This window comes from Periplaneta americana, chromosome 2 (assembly GCF_040183065.1).
Source record: "Periplaneta americana isolate PAMFEO1 chromosome 2, P.americana_PAMFEO1_priV1, whole genome shotgun sequence".
NCBI classification, from domain to species: domain Eukaryota; kingdom Metazoa; phylum Arthropoda; class Insecta; order Blattodea; family Blattidae; genus Periplaneta; species Periplaneta americana.
The window spans coordinates 146,144,418-146,169,005 of record NC_091118.1 but is presented as its reverse complement, the minus strand read 5'-3'; the positions used below and the strand labels follow the sequence as shown (position 1 = coordinate 146,169,005).

At 34.8% G+C, this 24,588-nt stretch overlaps 1 protein-coding gene across 7 annotated transcripts; it reads left to right on the top strand.

Annotated features, from left to right (window-relative positions):
- The first annotated feature begins 6,860 nt into the window (after positions 1–6,860).
- Positions 6,861–20,496, top strand: LOC138694650 (uncharacterized). Of its 7 annotated transcripts, none has more exons than XM_069818590.1 (10): positions 6,861–7,639; positions 8,050–8,904; positions 9,764–9,944; positions 10,811–10,966; positions 11,979–12,648; positions 12,787–12,879; positions 14,607–14,765; positions 15,227–15,421; positions 18,574–18,836; positions 20,309–20,496. In XM_069818590.1, the coding sequence occupies exons 2-9, from the start codon at positions 8,768–8,770 to the stop codon at positions 18,792–18,794; spliced, it is 1,812 nt and encodes a 603-aa protein (XP_069674691.1). In that variant the 5' UTR covers positions 6,861–7,639; positions 8,050–8,767; the 3' UTR covers positions 18,795–18,836; positions 20,309–20,496. The 7 variants fall into 7 exon arrangements, with proteins under 7 accessions (XP_069674691.1, XP_069674689.1, XP_069674688.1 ...); XM_069818588.1 differs by having other exon boundaries at positions 20,235–20,496; XM_069818587.1 differs by having other exon boundaries at positions 6,862–7,044; positions 7,460–7,639; positions 18,574–20,496.
- Positions 20,497–24,588: the final 4,092 nt, after the last annotated feature.

The window sequence follows — 24,588 nt, the reverse complement described above, 5'->3', positions numbered from 1 at the left end:
TATTCTATTTTTAAACCTACAGTATTTACTTTTGATTGAATCCTTCTCAGTTTAAGTTCCATCTCTTTAGTTTAATAATAATAATAATAATAATAATAATAATAATAATAATTGTTACTATTATTATTATTATTATTATTATTATTATTATTATTATTATTATTATTATTATTATCTATAACTTAATATTCAGGTATAGTCAGATTTCCCTTACATGTGAAATTTATTGAAGGTGTACTGATCATAAACTAAATTAGATAAAAAGTAAACAAAATGAAATTATCACGAGAGATATACGGCTAGGTCAGTCATTTTATTAAACTGTGTTAATAGTCGGGGGGGAGGGGGGTTGCAAGAGTTTTCAAACTAAAATTTAATTTGTTATTTTATTTAAAAATATATAATTACAATACCGTACAATCCCATTTAATCTTTCATTACAGTCAACTGCTAGCACTTGTCATTCATGTAACAGCAATAAATTAAATCCTTACCATCATCATGAATTTGTTGTTTCAGTTTTGATTCACTGGTCATTGTTCATGTTGCAAGTACTGGTGAGTGTACTATGCATGCGTTAGCACAGTGGTCGTCAGAACCCGCTGAAATGGGTAATGGGTAAAGAGTGTATCGCAATATGCACTGTTGTGCAGAAGGGAGCAGTAGAAAACATACCTGCCAGCAGCCACGGATGCAGGCTAGTGCCCCTCATATCCGTGGGTAAGAGACACTAGCCCAAGGGTGCACTGTGTTGATGACCGCTTCTCTAGCAGATAATGGTTAGTTGAAAGTTAAAACGACAGCGAATGTATGCTACTCATTGTTGAATGCACTGTTAATGTTAGTATAAACTTCCTCATTGGATATTTACCTATTTCAACAGACATCAATAATAGTTGAAGAAATGTGGTTCATTAAAATATAAGATGGAAACAACTCGGATTCACACAGTGGTGACACAACACCTTACAATCAACAATAAAGAATACACCATTGAGGAAAAAACGTAAGTAAGCACCTGTATTAACATTCCAGAACAGCCTGTTTGTGGTGTTTATCATGAAACATTATCAAATGAATCTATGAAACTGGCAAAAATTTAATCGGCATTTACAAACTAAACACAAAGTACCTGAACAAACCAGCTGAATTTTTTTAAAATTTAAAACACTGCAAGTAAGTCAGACATTAATTTACAAGATGGCAACGATTCCAATAATGAAAAAGCTGTTTGTTTCATATCAGGTGTGTCCACTAGTAGCAAAGTATGCAGAACCTCATACTATTGCAGAAAATTCAATTTTATCTACTGCAATTGCAATGATTACAATAATATTAGGTGAAAAAGCAGCAATTTAATTTTATTCCCTAATGACTTGATTGAATATAGAATCACAAATACAATGGAATTGAAAATGTTCACCAATTAATTGAACTGTAAAAGGGAACGGCCCTTTTTACTCATTACAACTAGATGAGAGTACAAATATCTTCAACAAAGCTAATTTGATAGCTTTTGTTCGGTATGATTTTGGTAGAAAATTATGTGAAGATTTGTTTTACAAATCACTTCCAACTCGCACAAGTATTGCAGCACTGTTCACCTGTCAAATAATTTCATTAAAACGAAAGGAATAAACTGGTCAAAATGTGTCGGAATGACTACAGATGAGGCTCGAGATATGAGTGGAATGGTAAGTGGTCTGACCAGGTTGGTTAAAGCTGAAGCACTGCATGTCATTTGGATACATTGTTGTATTCACCGGTAGTCATTAGCTGCCAGAAATATGCCTTAAAATTTGAAAACTTTGGAAGAAAGTTATTTCTATGGTAAACTGTGTTACGAAGACTCGTCCCTTGACATATTAAAGTTTTGTGCAAAAAAATGGGCAGTGAACACAACTTGTTTTGTATACAGAAATTAGATGGCTGTAGTGGAGAGAAAGTGTCAAAGTGCACGAATTTTTTTAATCACGCGATGAAGTTGTTCTTTATGGAGTCCAAATTTAATATGAAAGATCACTTCTTTGTTTCTCCAAGGATGTAAAGGTGACTTATTTGGCAGATATTTTACAGTGAAATGCCCTTTTAACGAATTTCTAGAGACCCTGTCGTTTTCGTTATACTGGAAAATGTCATTTTAACGAATTTCAATCATTTTCGTTATGCAGAAAGTTTGTTATACTGTAATATTGATCAAGGATACTTTTTACACAAATGTCATAACTGTATAAGGGTTCACAGTTATTCATAAAGGCATATGAGTATTAAGAGGGAAGTTTTATATAATATTCTTACAGAAGTTGGTATTCTGAAGAAACTAGTTCGACTAATTAAAATGTGTCTCAGTGAAACGTACAGCAGAGTCCATATAGGCCAGTTTTTGTTGGATACTTTTCCAGTTCACTGCGGGCTAAAGCAAGGAGATGCACTGTCACCTTTACTTTTTAACTTCGCTCTAGAATATGCCATTAGGAAAGTTCAGGATAAGAGACAGGGTTTGGAATTGAACAGGTTACATCAGCTTCGTGTCTATGCAGATGACATAAATATGTTAGGAGAAAATCCACAAACAGTTAGGGAAAACACGGAAATTTTACTTGAAGCAAGTAAAGAGATAGGTTTGGAAGTAAATCCCGAAAAGACAAAGTATATGATTATGTCTCGTGACCGGAATATTGTACGAAATGGAAGTATAAAAATTGGAAATTTATCCTTCGAAGAGGTGGAAAAGTTCAAATATCTTGGAACAACAGTAAGAAATATAAATGACACTCGGGAGGAAATTAAATGCAGAATAAATATGGGAAATGCCTGTTATTATTCGGTTTGTCATCTAGTCTGCTGTCAAAAAATCTGGAAGTTAGAATTTATAAAACAGTTATATTATTTATGTTCTGTATGGTTGTGAAACTTGGACTCTCACTTTGAGAGAGGAACAGGAATTAAGGGTGTTTAAAAATAAGGTTCTTAGGAAAATATTTGGAGTTAAGAGGGATGAAGTTACAGGTGAATAGAGAAAGTTACACAATGCAGAACTGCACTCATTGTAGTCTTCACCGAACATAATTAGGAATATTAAATCCAAACGTTTGAGATGGGCAGGGCATATAGCACGTATGGGTGAATCCACTTTGTAATCTACTTTGTATCATGATTATACATATATATGCTTTTTCAGGTGATATATACATAAAGTGGCAGACCATTAGAGTTTAATAGTTCTACAACTTCGAAGAAGAATAAAAACGCTTCTGAGGGACTGGGAGGACGCAGAAGTGAAATCAACTATAGACTTTCTGTCCTGAACAACTATTCCCACATTCAAAGATTGTAAAATATATTTTAGTGTGCACGTTCACAAGAAAAAATTAAGAATTTTCTCTCTTCTGAGTGTTCTTTTTTTTTAATTTGAAGTTTGCTACATCTTCATTATAATTTGATTTATTTTCTACTTTTTATTGTATAATAAATTTATAATTCATTATTTATTTTCAATATTTCCTTCCATTTTACAGTACAACTTCAAGCATTCCTTCTATTGAAAATTGTATGCCAAAGACAATTCAAGCGAACAAAATTGAATGGTAAATCTTGTGATTCAATGTCCCCAATTAAGAGGACAACTCAGTTGACTTAACCACCCAGTCTCTCACAACCATAATTGATAGCTCTACACCAGAAGACTTCTCATTTGTGTCAATGTCCAGTGAAAACAAGAACAATAGAAGAAGACTGTTATACTAGTCAGAGGAGATAGCGACATTTTGAAAAAAAGAAAATGTTGAACTGCTATGGAAGATATGCTCCCACTATGAACAGTCTCTTCAGAAGTCAGGTAATTTGGATATATATTTTGCATCTATTTGTGGCATAGTTACCGTACATCTTTTCAAAAATGGAAATTGCTCAAATAAAACTTAAAATCTCTCAGCTTGTTGGAGAAGTTGAGATTTGATTGACTAAGGAAGAGGCTGAGAAGGAGGCATTACAAGCAGGTACACAACAGCCACGTGAAGTAATGTATATAGACTACTGAACCAGAAAAACACTGATAATGATGTTCAGCCTGCTGATGAGTAGGTCTTATATTCATTAGGTATACTTAAACATGCTCTTACATTCAGGGTGGGCTAGGTATACTGCGCCTACCCAGGCTATTTTAATATCACCAATAAACTGTAAGCCTATTTAAAGGTATTACTAGCTTCAGAAGCCACTAAATATCTGAAAATCTAGCTTTCAGGTAAAGCTCCCTGTGAAGCTGATTTGAATAATTTCAAGGGAACAATTGTTCTGGGCCGGAATCCTGGAAAAAGTTGTTTGATTGCCAATATTTTAGTGAAAAAAGCAAAATTGTAACTGCAGGAAAGCTTATGCCAGAGCTCCCGGACTTGAAATTGAAACATAAGAAAAAAAGGGGATTGGATATTTTCATTATTTTAATATAAATTAATATAAAAAGTATTCGTGGTAAATAACCTCATGAACTAGGCATATATTTGAAATTTAAACAGCTCCACACAACATTCTCTGAATTCTACAAGTTGACGTCACTTGTTTTGCCCTTAACCAGCACATCAACATCAGTCAAAAGATCATTTCTGTCTTTAAACGAATGAAAACACTTGAATGATTGACTCAAGGGTAATGCAGATTGAACAACCTAGCCTTGATGTCAATAGAAAAGAAGAAAAAGCTACAAGAACTTAAAAATTATCCATTTTGCAGTGACGTTTTGAGTATGTTTACGAAGCAAGAGTAAAGAATGGAATTTTCCTTCAAGTAAATAAAATATGATTTCTTTATTAGTTTAGTGTTCGTTGTCGAAATCTGCTGGAATGATTTAATGACTAATACAGAATATGCTTCTAAAGCTTGCTTATAAAATATAGCTGGATAGTAGTGACATTAAATTATCTCTAAAAGGAGAGCCTGCCAGTGACTTGCTGTACATGGAAGCATTGCTTCCCCTGTTCATAAATCGAAAAATAAGAAATTTTTTGTATAAATTCTATTTTAATCGTGAGAATTATGAAATTTCTAATCTAAAAATGTCACAAAATTCTTTCTCTGATTGCCTGTCCTGATTGAGGCGGATGCGTTATTCGTATTCTTAGGAGCTTCAGCCACCTATACTGGCCAATACGAATTCGTTTATTTCCGTTCTATGATTTTGCTGCTATGAGAGGAGAATTACTTTGGTCTTCAAATATATTTAGGTGAGTTGACTGCTATCAGTTTTGTACTATACATATACAAATTTATATTATTGCTTCCCTCACATAAAATTGCATACCCTAAGACAGCATTGCCTACCCACACATCACTGTCTTACATTCATTTTTAATAAATATATAACAATTTCAATTGTGTTGTGATTGATTTGGTTTACTGGTGTACCGGCACTTGGGTCCATAGAGAGGACTGCAATTGCGGCCACCAGAATTAGTAAAGAAGTGCTACCTGAGGCAGCATGTGCAAGGAGCAGGACATAATGCAAAAGCTCAGCACAAAAATCAAATTAAACAAACTATTGCTTATTTTGTAAACAAAGGCCTACAGTCGTTATATTCTGGCAATATAAATTATTCTAAAGTTCTGTTGATTTGTACTGATGCCTCATACATGGTTGCTGCGCCTCCACTTAAAGCTTTTTATCCTAACATCATTAATGTAACCTGTTTAACTCATGTTCTTCACAGGGTTTCTGAAACAATCAGGAACGACTTTCTTCATGTCAATTCGTTTATTTCCAATATGATAAAATGTTTTCGTATAGCCCCATCCTAGGATTTCAATATTCAGAGAGAAATGCCCAGATATTCCACTCCCACCTCAGTCTGTAACAACACGATGGGGAACATAGATTCAGTCAGTGATGTACGTATTCTAAATATTTTAAAGAAGTGGTCACAATTATTAAAGAATTATCTGAATCCGATACTGCAGCATGTGTGAAAGCAGTGAAAGAGTGTCTGTATGACCCGTCAGTGAAAAAAGATATTGTTACATAACATCGAACTTTTCATTCATATCTGCAACCATTGAGCAATTAGAATGCAAAAAATAATCTCTTTGTAGCCAAATAGCAATAGTAAAGAATGTCCAGAAGATATATTGTGCTTTGGGTGAAACAGGGAAGAAAGTTAAATGTATTTGGGATAATGTAGTACTAAATAAGAATGTAGGATTTTCATTGTTGGAAAAAGTATGGAGGAAAATGTAAATGTTCCAGAAGGTACTGATGTTTCCATTGTAACTAATTTAAAATTTGCTCCTCTCACGTCTGTTTCAGTAGAAAGAAGTTTTTTCTGCTTTCAAAATGATTCTGACAAAAAGCAAAGATTAACCGTGGAGAATTTAGAAAAAATTCTGGTGATGTATAGCCTACTGCGCAGACAATTATTGAAAAGAATGAGCATGGAACTGAATTTCAATAACTTAAAAAGTGTAATAATTATTTAGTTTTTTTCTAATATATTACATTTGTGCAGCTGTATTTACTATTTATATAATATACAGTTGTGTGCCTCCATTTCTTAAATATACATTTTTGTGCCATGTTTTGTGTATTTTCGTGTACCTATAATTTCAGTGAAATAAATAGGTTTGAAGCCTTGATCATGTGTCGAAAATGCCCCTAGCTTTACTAAAATAGTGCCTAATTTATTACATTTTGAGCTTATTTTTAGGCGTCTAAACTGCAATATTTTGTGCCAAAAAGCCGCTGTCTTGTTGTTCCTTGTTACCAATCTTTGGTTATGAATAGATGGCGACAATGTTTATCAATAAGGAATAAAGAAAAGCTGTTAACTTGTATTTAGTAGAAACAAAGCCGTTTGCATTTTGTAGTGCTTACTAGATTATGCAACAAGGTAGTAGGAGTAGGTGATGTTGGGTGTTGTGTTGTTATAGAGTTTTCTTGTATTCAAATTAAATGAAATTAAATTATTATCGAGGAATTGTTTGTATTAAAGGGAAAATTCTCCCATATGAACTCCATCGATCTAATAAGCAGACACTACAGTGTCACGGATGAAAGTAGTTATAATTTACCTTATAAAAACATTTGTTGAGAGGCCTGTTTGTGGTGCTGTGTTTAAATTGTTTTCAGACTTACATCTCGAGATCAAAAACTTCTCGTAACTAAAAAGAAACAGTTATTCTGAAGGGTCTATAATAGACGTCACAGGACTTAAAAATCAAAGACGTTCATAATTTAGAATAAACTTTCTGTGTAGTAACTGATGATCTGGCCAATGCTGATATAATTTGAATGAATATTAACTTCGCCTTCATCAAATTTAATTTAAAGTACAAGTGATTTAATATTGGAAGAGAACATTTTTTAATGGGATATATTTAAAATTACTGAAATGTATGGAAAATGTTCTTTAAATATCAATCTTACTCCTGGATACTCTGTACTGACATGAATTATTCATTCTAATTATAGCCTAGATGTGTTGTAAACAAAGAAGCACTTTTTTATGGTAACCAGCAATACTCACCTGTGACGTCGATGTGTAAATTACGTATACTAAAAGTTGGATTATGGTGTATCAACTACATAGGCCCTAATAATAGATTTTGACATGGATGACGCACCTAAAAGGGAAAATTTCCATTCCAATGGGTATGTAAAATTTTACAGTGGTAATTACACTGATTTTTCTGTAGTGATAAGTTTGCAATGGTACATTGATTTTTCTGTGATAAGATGACTTTTTACATTAATTTATGAACGTTAAAGACTTCATTAGGTTATGTTTGATTATGTTGCATTAGGTAATTTGCTAGGAGACTTCGTTGCATATAGACCACTTTTACACTATATCTAAAATTTGTTTTTGCAAGATATACTAAAACCCTAAACTAACCTAACCTAACCTTTTCCTTAATCTGTGACAGGTTACGTTAGATAAGGTTAGTGTTTTAGTATAATGCAATAATTTAAGATATTCATATATTGTTCCTTGAAAATAACAGTTTCAAACAAAGTGATAGATTTTGAGTTTTTCTGCATACTTGGCCTTTTTTTTCTAGCAACGCCATATTTTATTTTTGACCTGGGAAAATATAGCCTGTTTCACCTTGGTGGTTATCTTAACTTTTACGAAAATACTCTAGGAATGACTGCTGAAGCTGTATACCAGTGCCTAGTTCTTTCGCCGCTGTTGTGCTGCCCTTGATGCAGTATCGAAAGCAAACTACACCGCATGATGATTAATGGAGCAGTGTGGAATGCCAGTAAGGAAAACGAGAGTAGCTACAGTACCCCGCGAAAACACTGTCTTTGTTCATCACAAATTCCACTTGGACTCACTGGCATTCAAACTGGCTTACCGATGGTCTAGCTGTTTGGCAAATGGTGCTCCAAGTTTTTGTACCTGAACTTTACTTTCCTTCACAGTAAATATTATCAAACTTAATTCGTGTGAAATGGACAGACAGAATAAGAAATGAAGCTGTGCTGGAAAGAGTAGGCGAAGAAAGAATGGTGAAACTAGCACTGAGGTTGTTCCAGTGACTTTGAAAGTGAAAATCGTTGAATTTATAATGGAATTTTTGTGGAGATGCAGTTGGTCGTTTATGCAAGGCATAAGAAAAGCCTAAACTAACCAAACCTAACCCGTCACAGATTCGTATATGCAAGTTGTGTAAGTAGAATACGAAGGGAACTACTCAGAGCTAGTTTAGCCGAAAAAATAATGCTGAAACTGATCAGGAAGAGAAAAAGGAATTGGCTGGGTCGCTGGCTGAGATGAAACTGCCTTCTGAAGGATGCACTGGATGGATGGAGAATAGAAGAAAAGTTCGAGACAGAAGAAGATATCAGGAGAAAAGTTCGAGACAGAAGAAGATATCAGGAGAAAAGTTCGAGACAGAAGAAGATATCAGGTAATAGACAAGATAATTAAGTTATATGCATCATATGCGGAGACGAAGAGGAAGGCAGAAAATAGGGGAGATTGGAGAATACTGGGTTTGCAGTGAAAGACCTGCCTTTGGGCAGAAAACTATGAATGAAAACTTAATTGATAATTTTTTCGAGCTTTGCTTTTTGTGTGCTTTCTCAGTTTCAAAAAAGAAAGACCTGGAAACAACTTAAATAGGTATATCAAGTTGAAAGTAACTAGCTTTATTAGAAGTTCTGAAGGAAGTGAACTTAAAGTAACTGCGAAACTGAGGACAATGTATAAAGTGGTGGTACCATTTTTGGACACTATTAATAGAAATCTTTATTTTTTAAATTATACTCTCCTTAATTATAATGTAGGCCTATGAAAATATTCAGTACCGGTATACCCATTTTCATACTGCAAAGAAGTGAAATCACACAAGAGGAAACTACCTTTTGATGAAAAGTAGCAGTCTATTCAATTTGTAGGCATTGTGAGTTTGTGGATATGCAGAGTGGGCGAAAAGTTCCACTACACCTGTTTGGGCAGGTCATGTAGCACGTATGGGCGAATCCAGAAATGCATATAGAGTGTTAGTTGGGAGGTGAGAGGGGGAAAAGACCTTTGGGGAGACCGAGACGTAGATGGAAAGATAATATTAAAATGGATTTGAGGGAGGTGGGATATGATGATAGAGACTGGATTCATCTTGCTCAGGATGGGATGGGTTCCTTAAAAGCCAGTAAGTAAGTATTTGAAATTGGATATATTGTGCATTATTAATTGAAAAGTCATAGAAACAAGTGAAAGTGATATTAATAACAATGTATCCAGTTATGAAGATATTTTTCTAATAGGAATGAACCACGAAGTGAAGGGGAAGATAAGTCTGATCCTTTGCTTGAGGAGGGAAGACAGTGCAATCCTTCCCTTCCTGTTGAAATGCTGAATGATGCTGACAGAATGAGGGGAGATGCTATTGGAAACACATTGTACAGTGAATGTTGGGTTCTCAAAATTCTAATGAAGCTGACAAAGGTAAGAAAGATCAATATCTAGTTCCCCTGCCTGCCATCATGTCGATATTGGAATGTGAACCATTTGCTCCAATAAATAGTGCTAGGGATTTCTATTTACAATAACAGCTGAGAATAACCATAATACTACAGTATATAATATAAAAATGAATAAACAGTTTTATTTTATGTAGGATGCCTATAGAGTGCAGGCAGCAATTTAATTTATGTACTAAGCATACAATTTGGGGAATTGAATTTATTATAAAAATTTTGGAATGGATTTGAGATTTATTTATTTTAACTTCATTGTCTGCTCTTTATCATGTTTTTTACTGCTTCCTGAGTGAATATTTAAAATATATTGTACTTTTTTTTTTTTTGCGTGGTGCCGACCACACCACCTCATTCTAGTGCCGAGGTCACGGAAAGCATGGGGCTCTACCTCCATGCCCCCCAAGTGCCTTCATGGCATGTTACGGGGATACCTTTACCTTTTTACGTGAAAACAGTAACAAGTGGGCCTATTGTGAAAATAGTTTATAAGGATATTAGTATAGGTAAAGTTAACCCCTTACCGCATGGGACAGTCTTGCACACACCGGTTTAATATTCAAATAACTTAAGCAGTTCTTTCTTTCTCAACTGATGTCACATATGGTCAAATCCAATTCTTGACCGTGTGCCATATCCGTCCCAGTATGCAGTTTGAAATATTATAAGCTTATATTATAAATTATATGAATATAAAACCGGTATGTGCCATATCTGTCCCAGAATGTGGTAAGGGGTTAATGGAATTTTATATATAACTTAGTCTGTATATTAATATCTGTGTAGTTTCACTGATATTTGCGAGTCTGGGTTAATATATAAACTTTATTTCAGGTTACTTCAGAAGAATGGTCAGAAGACATGGAAACAGAGCTTTGTTTGCTTTGGGATATGACTATTGAACCAGATGTTGTGGAATTGTTGGTCCATTACAATTTTCTTGGGATAAGTTCTCAGCTCATACGTGAAGTTACTGTACCACGATTAACAGTATGTTAAAATTTACTTCTATGCATAATATTCTATGTAAAACTGTGTTAGGGTTATAGTTCCTGCTCCTCATGCTCTGTTTACTGTGGCTTTAAAAATGCTTTTCCTCTTCTTTGTGGTGACTAGCATTGATTCTATGTGATAGTCCCATAAAAATGCGAACAAGTGGATAATTCAGACAGTACAGCAGTGCTGACAACACTCGTCTCTAGTCACCGTGTCGTACTGAGCCATGTCAAACAAAAGAGAATAAAAATGTTGCTTGAAAAAGATGCATGACTATATAAGAATTCACAATTCACTGCACTAGACAGTGCAAGATTTACGGAGTATAACTGGGAATTTTTAATGCACTAAAAGGAGATGCACATTTTCGAAAATATCATAACACGTTATTAGAGCAAAGTGAAGGGAAAATATTATGTGACTCAGGGAATATCGTTGAAATTGACTAATTTGACAAATGAAAATATTGTATCAAAGGGATAATGGACGTAACATTCACTTGTGTCATTTTTGCGCGAAGCATTTGTGACTAATATATCCCTTCATCAAATCCTATCTAACTTTGTCACTGACAGTGAGCCTACTTGTTACTAATATATATTCCCTCATTAAACCCTATCTAACCATATCACTAACAGTGTATCTAATTGACACTAATATATCTCTTCATCAAACCCTACCAACCTTGTCGTAAACAGTGGCACTATCTCTCAATAATATTAAGAATGACGGAGGAAGAGAGAGAGAAAAAAAATTCAACTTGCAACGATGCCACAGGTAAACGTCATGCCCATGTGTTGGCGACATCATGTACTTAGTTGCAATTGGCTTTCATTGTAACAGCACAGTTAGAAAGCTACTGTACCTAATTCTCCTCTTTAGTGAAAGTTTGTGATGTAAGGTTAGCCCAAATATTTTTGAATGTGAGTTCTATTTTACTTCATCACAGTTTGTAAAGATATGAGATGGTATTTTTAACAAGTGTCTCGTTTTTTTCTCTCTGCAGGAGATCCTGGTCGGTATCATTGGTAACATGAGTTGCACTGCAAATGTTCGTGCAGAGATAGCACAAAGTGACGTAATTATCTCTGCATTGCTGGGATTGCTTTCAATACCTGATGTACCAACCCTCTTGCAACTTATGAGACTCCTGCAAGCATGTTTTTGGGATCTTAGGAAGTTCGAAGAAAAATCTTCAGAAGATCTTCAAAATGTGCCAGAATCCAAAGTGGTTACTTCAGATTCTAACTGTTCACTTACTAAATCCTGTGATGCTAGTGTAGTAGGAAATGAACATAACGTATGTGACAATACAAAAGGTTCAGAACACAAAAGCACGTGTTCTGAAAATGATTCTGTTAAAAACCAGACAGATAATTCACATTGTGAACAGAGTTGTGCTATGGATTTTGAATATTCAGTTTCAGACAGTTGCACATTAAGTGATTCTAATAAATCAAGTGTGAGAGTGCCTACCGGTTCTCATATGCTGAACGTGGATGAAGATATTTGTGACATTGACTTAATGAATAATAGAACCAAAGACCACACATTAAGTTTAAGAGATGAAGTTAATAAACAGAAGAATGAAGTAGGATCAAAATGGTTAAAGGAATTGTGTGATATGAATAAGTGGTTTCCAAACATTATCTTCATTCTTAAAAGCTCTATAAATGGTAAGTATTTATGTGAAGATATTAAGACAAGCACCAGGCATTAACATAAATAAAATTAATATACTTGCTTGTAGAGTTAAAGTATGTTTGGTTACTTTTGTACTTTGTTAATATTGTTTTTCATTCGATATGTTTCAGAGGAGCTTTTACGTGGCACATTATCTTTTTTGGAAACATTATGCTACATACCAATTAACAATCATTTTCTTGCGAAATACATCTCCACTCCAGGTAAATAATTGTAGGGAATTAGCTTGTCCTTACTATAAATGTAACATTGAAGAGTACATTTTTAAGTAATTAGTTTATGAAGTAGGAAATACATATATCTTGTGTTTTTCCCGAGGATTTGACCAACTGTCAGGCAAATGTCAGGTAATACATGGCGAATCCTTGGCCTTCATATATAACTATCAGAATCCGTTGAAAATCAACGGGGAATTCACAAAATAATATATAACATGACATTCAGCATGAGAGCTATTTTATTGATGAAAAACATAGCTAGTGAATTCTCTCATTACAGCTCAAAAGGCCAGTATCATTTCTTTTATAAACTGAGTTTATTCTGCCGAGATTTTCGACAGGTCTCAGTATCCCTCTTATGAGAAGCTTCATTATCTCATTGCCATAATTTTCGTTTATGTTCCCATATTGTGAGACTTATGCTTCTGCTTTAATTTTTTTTAGTTGGCCTACCTGGCATAATGTTGACTCAATATACTAATCACGTTTCCAGCATCGAAGTGTTCCTATACCTAGTCTAAGTTTCTGGAAGATTTGAATTACACTTCATTAAACAGAAGTCTCCAAAGGATAAAAACATGAAAATTCGAGAAGATATTAACACATAAATAACTGGTACTTAATACATAACTCTTCAGACAAATTACTGAAACGAATATTCCAGAAGATTATTTAACTGTTTAAAACTGTAACACAATATATATATATATATATATATATATATATATATATATATACATACATACATACATACATACATACATACATACATACATACATACATACATACATACACACACTCATTGTTGATGTATCAGTTAATGTACTACAATTACAAACAGACAAATGAACACAATATGCTTAATGTGAGAAATATTTTTAAGCAAAATCGCATCTCTATACACAGTCTGCTACCATACAGTATTACTCACAGTATATTATTGTTAATGTCTTATACAGTGCATTCGTAGCTCGGCCAGTCCATTCTGCGGCTACAGCGCTACTCTGGTGGCAGGTGCGCCAATTTTCACCCAGTCCAAGGCCTCCATGGGACGGCCGAGCTATGAACGCACTGTGGTAGCAGGCCCTACTCTTTTTCGACAAAATGAAGTAGAATATTTTTCCGTGTGCCACAGTGGGTTGAGAAAGAAACCAATAATTTTCCCAGTATAGTCTCCCAAAATAGAACATTTTTGGTCTTCAGAGCCTTTCTTTGTGATGTACTGTTTTCAAAGAACAGGGTGAGATGAGCAGATAGACAGACGCTCGCCATTTATATAATACACACGCACACAAATTTTTGTGTATATATGCAAAATTGATAGTCTTTAGTCCAGTAGTTACCATGTGTATTTCTGGTTTGCCGTTCAAACCCAGCATAGGGATTTTTAAAGATAGTAAAAAAAAAAACATTAGAATGGCTTTCTTTGAAAAATTTATGACATGTAAAAGAATCCTTTCCCTAAATAAGACAACTTCAGGCAAAATTTACCTGCCATTTCTCGCCCACGTTAAAATTCAGTTTTGTAGGTAGTTCAACAGACCTGTATAGTTGGCCTAACCACTTGTTTGTTCCACCTTCCAACTGTAATTCATCAATCCTCTTGAAAACTTCTTATAAAATGAAATAAAGTTTGTGTTTGCATAGTATGCAGCAAAAACCGTGATATGTTTTTTGAAATAAACACTTAAATATAAAATTTATTTCTCAGAAATTGTGGAGGCTTTATTGGAAACTCTAAATCAAATTCGTCAAGAATATAAGAAGGATGGTGATATACGTTTGAAGACTGAATATGAAAAGGCTGTATGTCATTGGGCATCAATTTTGTCTGCCTTTACGTCTTATCCTGAAGGTAAAACTCTCATAGGTCAGTATTATATCAGTTCAAAATCTTACCTTATTTGTGTAGGAAACTTGCCAGCATATATGTTTGAGACGTACAAATTGAAAATGAGTATAAATTAAGTCAAAGCCAGTTGTGAAGAGCCATTGTTTTAGTTTTTATGGTTAACATTTAAAAACAAATAAGCAGCCATGAAATAAAATTAATACTTTTATTACATTTAACAAGAAACATTAATGTTAATAATAAATTGGAGTTTATGTTAGGAGTTACAAGAGAAAACGTTTTGAAACTTAATTTTAAATGCTACTGATCAGTTTGTTGTAAGTACAATATAATGACAGTAAAAATTAGAATAACTAAATAAACCTATTCTGATTTCATTATCAGCACAGGCTAAAAGTTAAACTGATCCACTTATAAACAATCTATATTTAAATTCGTAATTGAGAATTTACTGTTTATTGCTGTTTGATATTATGCAGGTAACTATGGAGAAGCTCTGTGTGAAAGTATCTGCAACCAGCTGGTAGTAGATGAACTGCAGCTGCACTTTGATGAAAATCAGGCCGAGTTTGTAATGCTAACAACGACAATAGTAAATTCTTTATTACAAGATTCAGGATATTTCTATCCTCCCATTTTCAACTGCTTCCTTTCAGTACTTACACTACTTCGTGGTAAGTATTCTGCGGTTGTGTATTGCTTATTTATTATTGAATCTTAAAAATTTACAAGTAATACTATTGCACATAAGGTATGTTAGAATCATAGTAAAAAACAATAATTATAGGTAAATTAAGCATAATATATAACAATTCAAATAAGTTTGCAGTCTTTTAATAATATGGCATGTGAAACAGAAAATATTTATAATAGCAAGGTCTAACTAACATTTGGAAAGAGGACAATATGTAATGTTACATTCATGCAAATGTGATGTTAACATGTGTGCGTGCGTGCGCATCCAGAAAATTGGCAATCAAATATCAAATAGAAGATGATGAACAGTCTGTAATGTTTTGTTATATATGCATTTTCATCATTAGTGTAAAATTTTTGAAAATAGGAACAACCAAATTTATCATGGCCTGTTAGAAATTGAGTGACAATGTAGTTTGGTGCCAGTAATATATCTTTCATCTGATCTAACCATGGGGAAAAAGAACTCTTTTGTTATCTATCCTGACGTGCAAATTCTTCAGTTGTCGTCCCACTTCTTTATCATGCTCTTTCTTATTTGTTTAAAAAAAGTGAAAACATTTGGAATAGGCATAGTTTAAACTAGAAGATATTTCTCCCTTGGCAAGCTGGTCAGCCCTTTCATTGCTGGTTTTTCCTAATGGTAGTTATAATGCTAACTGAGATTGGAATTAAGTTAAACAGTTTAACATGTCCTTTATCGAACTAAGCGCAACTTGTGAGTCACTAAACACTTGGGTGCCATATTCATTGTTGCTATACCATTGCTCAGCCTTCTGAATAGTAAGTCATTTATCCTGAAGGACTGAGCTTGTGGGAGCAAGTTTGAATTGTGCATTCACTTCATTACCACTGTAATCAACAACAAATGCACAGCCTACAGTGTTTTTACAGTTCGTTCTTGACAGCTACGTGATCCTTCTGTGAAAATGTGTGTGTGTGTGTGTGTGTGTGCGCGCGAGCGCGTGCGTGCGTGTGTGTGTGTTTTTTTTTTGCTCTGGATTTAACAATGAAGTCATCATCCTTCTTGCTTCCCAATATTTTGATGGAAGGTCCACAAATGTCCTAAGCGTTTCACAATTAGCCAGGTGCTCCATCTCCATGTCCTCTTCTCTGGTGCACAGTAAGCATTTAGGTGAATTCAGTACTCCAATACGATGGTGGTGTTTACTGAGGCAATCATGACCAGTAATCAATCTAACATGGCCACGGCAGATTTTTGATGTAGATCAGGAATTAGTTTTGGATCTTTGAATGATTCTTTCCATTTTGAATTTTGTTGTTTTGCCTGTTCGCTGTAACTTATTCTTTTTATGACTCGCTTTATTGATTCATATGGGAACTTGAAATTTGTTTTTAAGTTGATATAAGTTCCTTTCTTTGCTAACATATCTGCTTTCTCGTTACCGTTCAGTCCGCAGTGGGCCGGGATCCATTGGAAGACCACTTTTTTGTTTAGCATTTGAATTTGTTTTACCATGCAATGAATTTCTTTTGCTTTTTCCATTTTCGGGGATGTTGTTGAGCTGATGGACTGGATTGCAGCTTTGGAGTCAGACAGGATGACTATGTTTTTGCACTGGTTTAGCCAAACAAATACATTTTGAAGTGATGTATAAATGGCTTCAACTTCGCCATCAAAATTTGTTGTGTACTTACCAACATTTTTATAAAGAGAAAAGCATTGGCAAGTAGCTCCTGCTCCTGCTCCCAAAGTAAAAATATTCTGTGAAAATGTTGCATGTATGATTGTGATAGCAGTCATGGGTACTCACATAATTATGACGTTCGGTGCGATGTCCAGCTGTCAAGATGTTTTCTTTATATTCAACTTGTAGGTTGTAAAGTTGCTCTGGTTGTTTGCATTCTTTTTTAAGCTTTGTAAGTGATGCAACATCAGTAGAAATTGTGTGATGGCCTTGAGTGATGTGTAGCAAGAAGTCTTGTTGAAAACCGTGTTAGTTTAACTTGAGCCCATTTCTTCTTTAAAGCTCACTCCAAACGCAACAGCTTACTTGACATTTTTACTTGCACATGCAAAACGTTGCAAGTCTGGAGGAGCATGGGGATCGTAAAACTGAACGATTTTTAGAACTGAATGCCTCCAGCTCCGTGTTCAGTCTTCATTCAGTTCTAAATCAGTTTTATGGTTCACGTGCTCCTTCTTACTTGCAACGTTTTGCATGTGCAAATAAAATGTCAAATAAACTGTTGTGCCTGGACCAGGCTTAAAACATCTTCAAAAGCACAAATACTGTATAGAATTGGAGGTAAAGCAGCCCCATGGTATATGAGTTATAATGACGCACAGAATTTCTGAGTTTAAACCCCATGTTGGTCTTGTAGTAGCTTACCTGATTTGAAGGCTAAATGATTTAGATGGGCTCTAAACGTTAATTTCTTGTCTAGAAAAATTTCTAGATATGCTTAGGGCTCCGATTTTTTTGTGAAAGAAGACTCGATTTCGATGTTATACCTTCATCTGTTTCGGTGGTATTTCCAGTATTAGCCATTTTAAAGCATATTTCTCATTATTTTTTATTTTATTTTAGTAGGTTATTTTATGATGCTTTATCAACATCTTAGGTTATTTAGCGTCTGAATGATATGAAGGTGATGATGCTGGTGAAATGAGTCTGGGGTCCAACACCGAAAGTTACCCAGCATTTGCTCATATTGGGTTGAGGGAAAACCCCGGAAAAAACCTCAACCAGGTAACTTGCCCCGACCGGGAATCGAACCTGGGCCACCTGGTTTCGCGGTTAGACGCGCTAACTGTTACTCCACAGGTGTGGACTATTTCTCATTATCAAATGTTGTTTATGATATCAGTTTGCTTCAAATTTTACTCACACGCAAGCTCTCTCTCCCTCCCCCTCCCCATTCCCCTTCCTCTCTCCCTCCCTCCCTCCCTCTCTCTCTCTCTCTCTCTCTCTCTCTCTCTCTCTCTTTGGACATTGCTTCTTATTCAGATATTCTACTTGACTTTTGTGGATTTTCGCAAAGTTTCGACGAACTTTTGTTTTATATCACCTTGTGTTTTGTTCTGTTTCATTTACATTTTGTACACTTACATTACTTTATTTTGTATGTATATATCTTCTTTTTATAACACGTATTATTTTTCTAGAAAAAAATGGACTGAATGAAGAAGAAGATAATAATACAAGTGATTTCGCATCTCGAGAAATACTACAAGAAGTAATTAACAGTTTGGAGAAATACTTCGAAGATGTTGTCCAGTATGCTGATGCAGAGGCTCTTTCTCGTGTGTTGCAACATTGCAATAGGAGACATGTGGCGATTCTCCAGTCAGTAATGGAAGGTCAAAATAAGTTTTCGGAGACCTAAAGGAGATTTTGCTTTCAGAATCTTGAAATTTGGTAATATTAGGTAAAGAAGAAAGAAACTAACTATAATAACTAATTTTCTTTACACAAGGTTGTTTATAAAAACAGTTAATATACTGTATATACCTAAACCATTGTCGAGATGGGTGGGGCATGTAGTACGAATGGGTGAATCCAGAAATGCATATAGAGTGTTAGTTGGGAGGCCGAAGGGAAAAAGACCTTTGGGGAGATCGAGACGTAGATGGGAGGATAATATTAAAATGGATTTTAGGGAGGTGGGATGTGATGATAGAGACTGATTAATCTTGCACAGGATAGGGACTGATGACGGGCTTATGTGAGGGGGCAATGAACCTGCGGGTTCCTTAAAAGCCATAAGTAAGTAAACCATTGTCACTTTGTTCATAAAAACGTGGGTTAAAATGAAGGCAATATCTGTGTTATCTGTGATATAATTTCTGATATATTAACTTCAGTTTATAATTACTGTATTTTGTAACTGATTTCATAATTCTGAAGTACCAGGTTTTTGCTTTTGGTATACGTTTGCGTCAAATGTTAACAAATGTCATGTGTCTTGTTTTTTGGCAACTTCCAAGTGATTTATATTAACCTAACTTTTAGGAGTCTTGTGCCAGTCTATGAAATACAGTACATTTGGCAGAACACATACATGGAATAGCAATAAAAAGTTTTTGTACATATATTCATATATGAGGCCTCGCCGTCCTCACTGAATAATCATGACTATATGTACTCAACATGTAGATACCTAATATTGGAGAAAAATTCGTTCCGGTACCGGGAATCGAACCCAGGACCTCTCTCAGCTTTGCATGCTGAGCGCTCTTTCCATCTGAGCTATGCCGAGACCCTATTCACAGAGAAGGAGAGTTGGCTGGCACCATGAATCAGGTCTCGACATAACTCAAATGGAAAGAGCGCTCAGGACACAAAGCTGAGTGGTCTTGGGTTAGATTTTCGGTACTGGAATGAATTTTTCTCCAATAATAGTTATATAAAAATTTTTTAATGTGTTCGTTTTTATTTTCCATGAAAGCTAATTTATTAGTGGATCAAAGTTATTACTATTAAACTTTATATTAGACTGTATAGGCCTATTTTGTTTATTCAAGTGTTTTACATCAACTTACAAGGAGTATTTCTACTCGTATTTTAAATTGTTATTCCAGTCGTTATTTTTCCAGTATTATAGTCGTTATTTATATAAGTAATTTCACTAACATTTACATTGTGGTCAGTAACTGTAGGATCTCAAGATCACATCTGTATTTCATTCAGATTTGGTCAATATTAGTGAATCCAATTGGAGTGGAGGAATGGGAGTAGCTATTACAAATTGACGCCTATTAACAGCAATTGTTTACAATTACTGAAGTTGTTCTTATTGTTGTTTCTAATGTTTTCTGTCATACAGGGTTTTTTTAAATTTCGATATTGGATAAATTAATGACTGGGCGCAGAGACATGACCTATTTCTGTTCTCTGCAGGCAGTCTCAACATTAGATCCTGGAAGATGAACCTGGTTAATTCTGTCAGAACTTCATGATTTGACATATTATGTAATCATCGAGGGCAAGAAAAGATTTATTGTAAAGTGATGTAGGTTGAAATGTGTAAGTATACTGAAAAACTGAAATTGTACATTGAAATATACAAATAAATTTATTACCAATTACAACAATTTGTTATTATTTGGCTGGTTTCTGAATAGTCCTGCTGCCTGACAAACTACCTATAAACTTGTGCCTGTGTAAGTTACTCTAGTCATCATTTATCATTACGTCATTGAAAATATGAGAGATATTTTATCATGTGTGAAATTATTTTTTTTCCAGTCTTGACATAACAGTATAAAAAAAACTGTTGAAAATGTGTCTCTTCTAAGGAAACTGTGTTATATTTTAACTTCAGTTTCAGCTGGACGCAGAACTGACGTAAGAATTGCTTACAGTCAATGTTATTCACAAGGGATTTCCTGCTTATTGCTGTTGACATGACGAACTCTCGAATTTATTACAGTGAAACTCCGGTATTCGGATTTAATTAATCTGGAATTCTAGATAATTCTGACAGCTGATATTTTTGTATTTTTACACAAGACACTTGGAGATTAATATTCCATACATTGAAGTTGGCAGAAGTTTCTGAATTAATACCTCGCAATGATGAAAATATTGCAGCCCACCGGTTCCCTTTGTGGTCATAAAATTACCACCAATCCATTATTGAATGCTGACAGAACAGAACGAGGAAAACAAAGATCTCCTCGTAATATATATATAATGGATTGTACGAAAACTATTCTCTGATTGGTTTCATGAAATTGTGAAGTTTGGAACTTTCAGAAAAATATTATCATTATTATTATTATTATTATTATTATTATTATTATTATTATTAACGTAAAGTAGCGTGTTATTTTCTCACGAACCCAGAGGATAGGCCTACTTTAATCTTAATGTTCCTGTGCAGATAGCTCTTGGGCTAAAGTACCTATTTACAAAACCATATAGGGTAAACCATACAGTTATTGGCCACCTAAGGAAAGTTTTATGTTTGTAAGTCGAGGATTTCAATGCATTATATTGTAAGAATGAACTGTTTGTGCATCTGTAATTGTCAATTATTTCTTTATTCAAAACACTGTTACACAAATGGATTCAATAATACTGTGTGATACTAGTGACCATATAAAATTGATATGTATGAAATTACAGTTATTGGCCACTTCTTGACAGTTATTGGCCACTGACTGTATAGTTATTGGCCACTTCACAATTATCAACTATAACAGACATTTATTTTTGTTTTGGCTGCAAATATTATTTTAAACTGTTGCTATTATTTCTATTAATTATTTACACATGCATTGCACTGCCCTAACACCAGTTTTATGTAAAATATAAATCCACATGTCTCTTTGCTCTGTAGGCCCTTATTTATATGTTGCTAGTTTACCAAGTTCTTCAAGGAAATCATCATCCTTCGAATTACCCTTAAGGTCCATACTGTTATGTGAATCTTCTTCTTTATAAAAATGAGTGACATAGGGAGATATCACCATCTTTTTCAGGAATGTGTTGTCTGTGTTTACGTGAAATATAATTTACATAAAATACTTTTTTACAATCTTCACATCAAATTTCACTGAAAGCTTCTTTCAAATGTTACAAATTGGACTTGATTCATTTTGCAATTCTCTGAAAAGTGTTCCTTTTGTCATTTGTGTTTTCTCTTTTCTTTCTTTCGCAACTTCACGTTTTCTCATTCTTTTTTCTTTTCTTGGACAACTTTCTATTCGCGCTTCTTTCTATGCATATCCTGGTAGCTCTGTGATATTATCGAAAACTGCAATCTTTCTATATCATGTTTGCCTTTTCTTTTACGTGTCTCTGGCCACACCAGAGACTTTCCGATTGATGTATTCTTGACTCTTTTGAGCATGGAAGATATTTTCTTACTTATGTCCTTTTTACTTCGTTATTTAACGACGCTCTATCAACTATGAGGTTATTTAGCGTCGATGGGATGGGTGATAGCGAGATGATAATTGGCGAGATGAGGCCGAGGATTCCCCATAGATTACCTGACATTCCCCTTACAGTTGGGAAAACCTCGGAAAAAACCCAACCAGAAATCGAACCCGCGCCCAAACGTAACTGCAGATCGGCAGGCAAGCGCCTTATCTGACCGAGCTACACCGGTGGCTCTCACTTACATTTATGTTACCACAACCAGAATGTTGACTACTACAACCTGCATTCACACTTGTTGATGTACAGTATTGTCATGGAGAGCCGGATACTGGCGTAGTTCAGTCGGCTGAGGCACTTGCCTTGTGCCCTGGCATGGGTTCGTTCCCGCTTGAGATGATCATTTGGTTGAGATTTTTCCGAGCTTTTTCCCAACTGTAAGGAGAATGTGAGGTAAACTATGGCGAATCCTGGATCTCCTCTATCAAATACTATCACCAATCACATCGACGCTGAATAACCTAGTAGTTGATATAGCGTTGTTAAATAGCTAACAAAAAATACAAAATATAAAAAAATTGTCATGGAGAGTCAGATTCCGGGGTTCATCTCTTGAATTTTATAATAGGTATAATTGTCAATATTGTCAGCCAAAACTTCTTATTGAGTACAGGGTTGTTTCCGATCTCTGATAACGAATTTGAATGACGTTATGTGCGTCAGGAATCACACCGACAGCTGAATTGCAGCGAGAGGTGACAAACCAGTAGTGAGTGAATTCATAATCAGAGTGCACTGTGTATCACAGTAGCAATTCCCAAGAAAATTTAACCTTTCTGGGAGATGTACATAACAACTCTTTCCGATGCCAAGTACAGTTACATGAAAATCATAGGAGCCTGCAAAAACGTGGTTTCATTATTTCCAAGAAAGACATCTTATGTGTACTTCATAAGACTGGCAAAGCTCGGATGGGATTAATTCCAGAGTGGAAAAAGCAAGCAAATCCCTCCCCCCCTATCACAAGTCGCCGCACCCCACGAGATGATACAAATTAATTCCATTCGAGCTTTATCAATCTTATTAAGTATACAGAAGATGCCTTTCTTGGAAATAACGAAATCTCGTTTATTACAAGCTTCTTTTATTTTCACTTAACTGTACTTGGTATCGGAAAGAGTTGTTATGTACCCCTCCCAAAATGGCTCGATTTTCTTGGGAATTTCTGCTGTGAGTCGCCGTGCACTCTGATTATGAAATCACTCACTACTGGTCTGTCACCTCGCGCCACAATTCAGCTGTCATGTGACTCCTGACGCACATGATGTCATTCAAATTCGTTTCAGAGATCGGAAACAACCCCGTGGATTTGTCTGCATCCAGTGTTCGATATGAAATGACATTTTCAGAACACTCATTATCAATTTCCTCCTAGGCTATGAGATTCAAATCACCTTTCCGTTTTAGCATTCTTTATTTTGATTTTTAAGGTTGCCTTAGGAACCCCGTCTTTTTAGCAATGACTGTAAGTGAGGTCCTGTGAGATTCCAATTCTTTCAATGTTACCTTCATCGCCTTTGGCTTATAGTCAGCCCATTTTGGAATCTTAAAAATAATCTAACCTGGGTATAAAATATACAAGAATAGTTATTGGCCACCCATTAAGACAGTTATTGGCCACGTGGCTAATAACTATGCACACATTTAATGGACTCAAAATAAAAATACTAGTGAAATAGTGGCATTTAATAAGTTAAATGAAGGAAAATAATTGATTTTTAAAATTATTTAAAAATTACAGTTATTGGCCGGGGTGGCCAATAACTGAAAAATGCGTTATAATTAAACAGTTATTAGCCAGTAAATTTTCAAAATTTAGGGATTGTATTTGATTACGTTTTATAAGTGTAAAGTGAAAATAGATATGTACGTACCTCATAATTGGAATAATAATTAATACCAATTAAAAGAAACAGTAATTATTATGACTCAACCACAACACAGTTCTTAAGAATTTCACAAGAAACCAAAGCCTGGGAACGTGTGTTTTGCAAAAACATCTTTTTCATCTCACAGTGCTATCTGTTGTTGAAAATTAAAGTAACTACCAAATAAGAAAACATGCTGCTACCATCTGGCAAAATATTAATTAATTATTTGCATATCCTGTCTTATTATAACACATCAAAGTTCAAGTGGCCAATAACTGTATGGTTTACCCTACTGTTCTCCAACCAGGAGATTAACCGTGAAAGGAATGTGCTTACTATTGCATCATCTATTAGAGCGAAGTA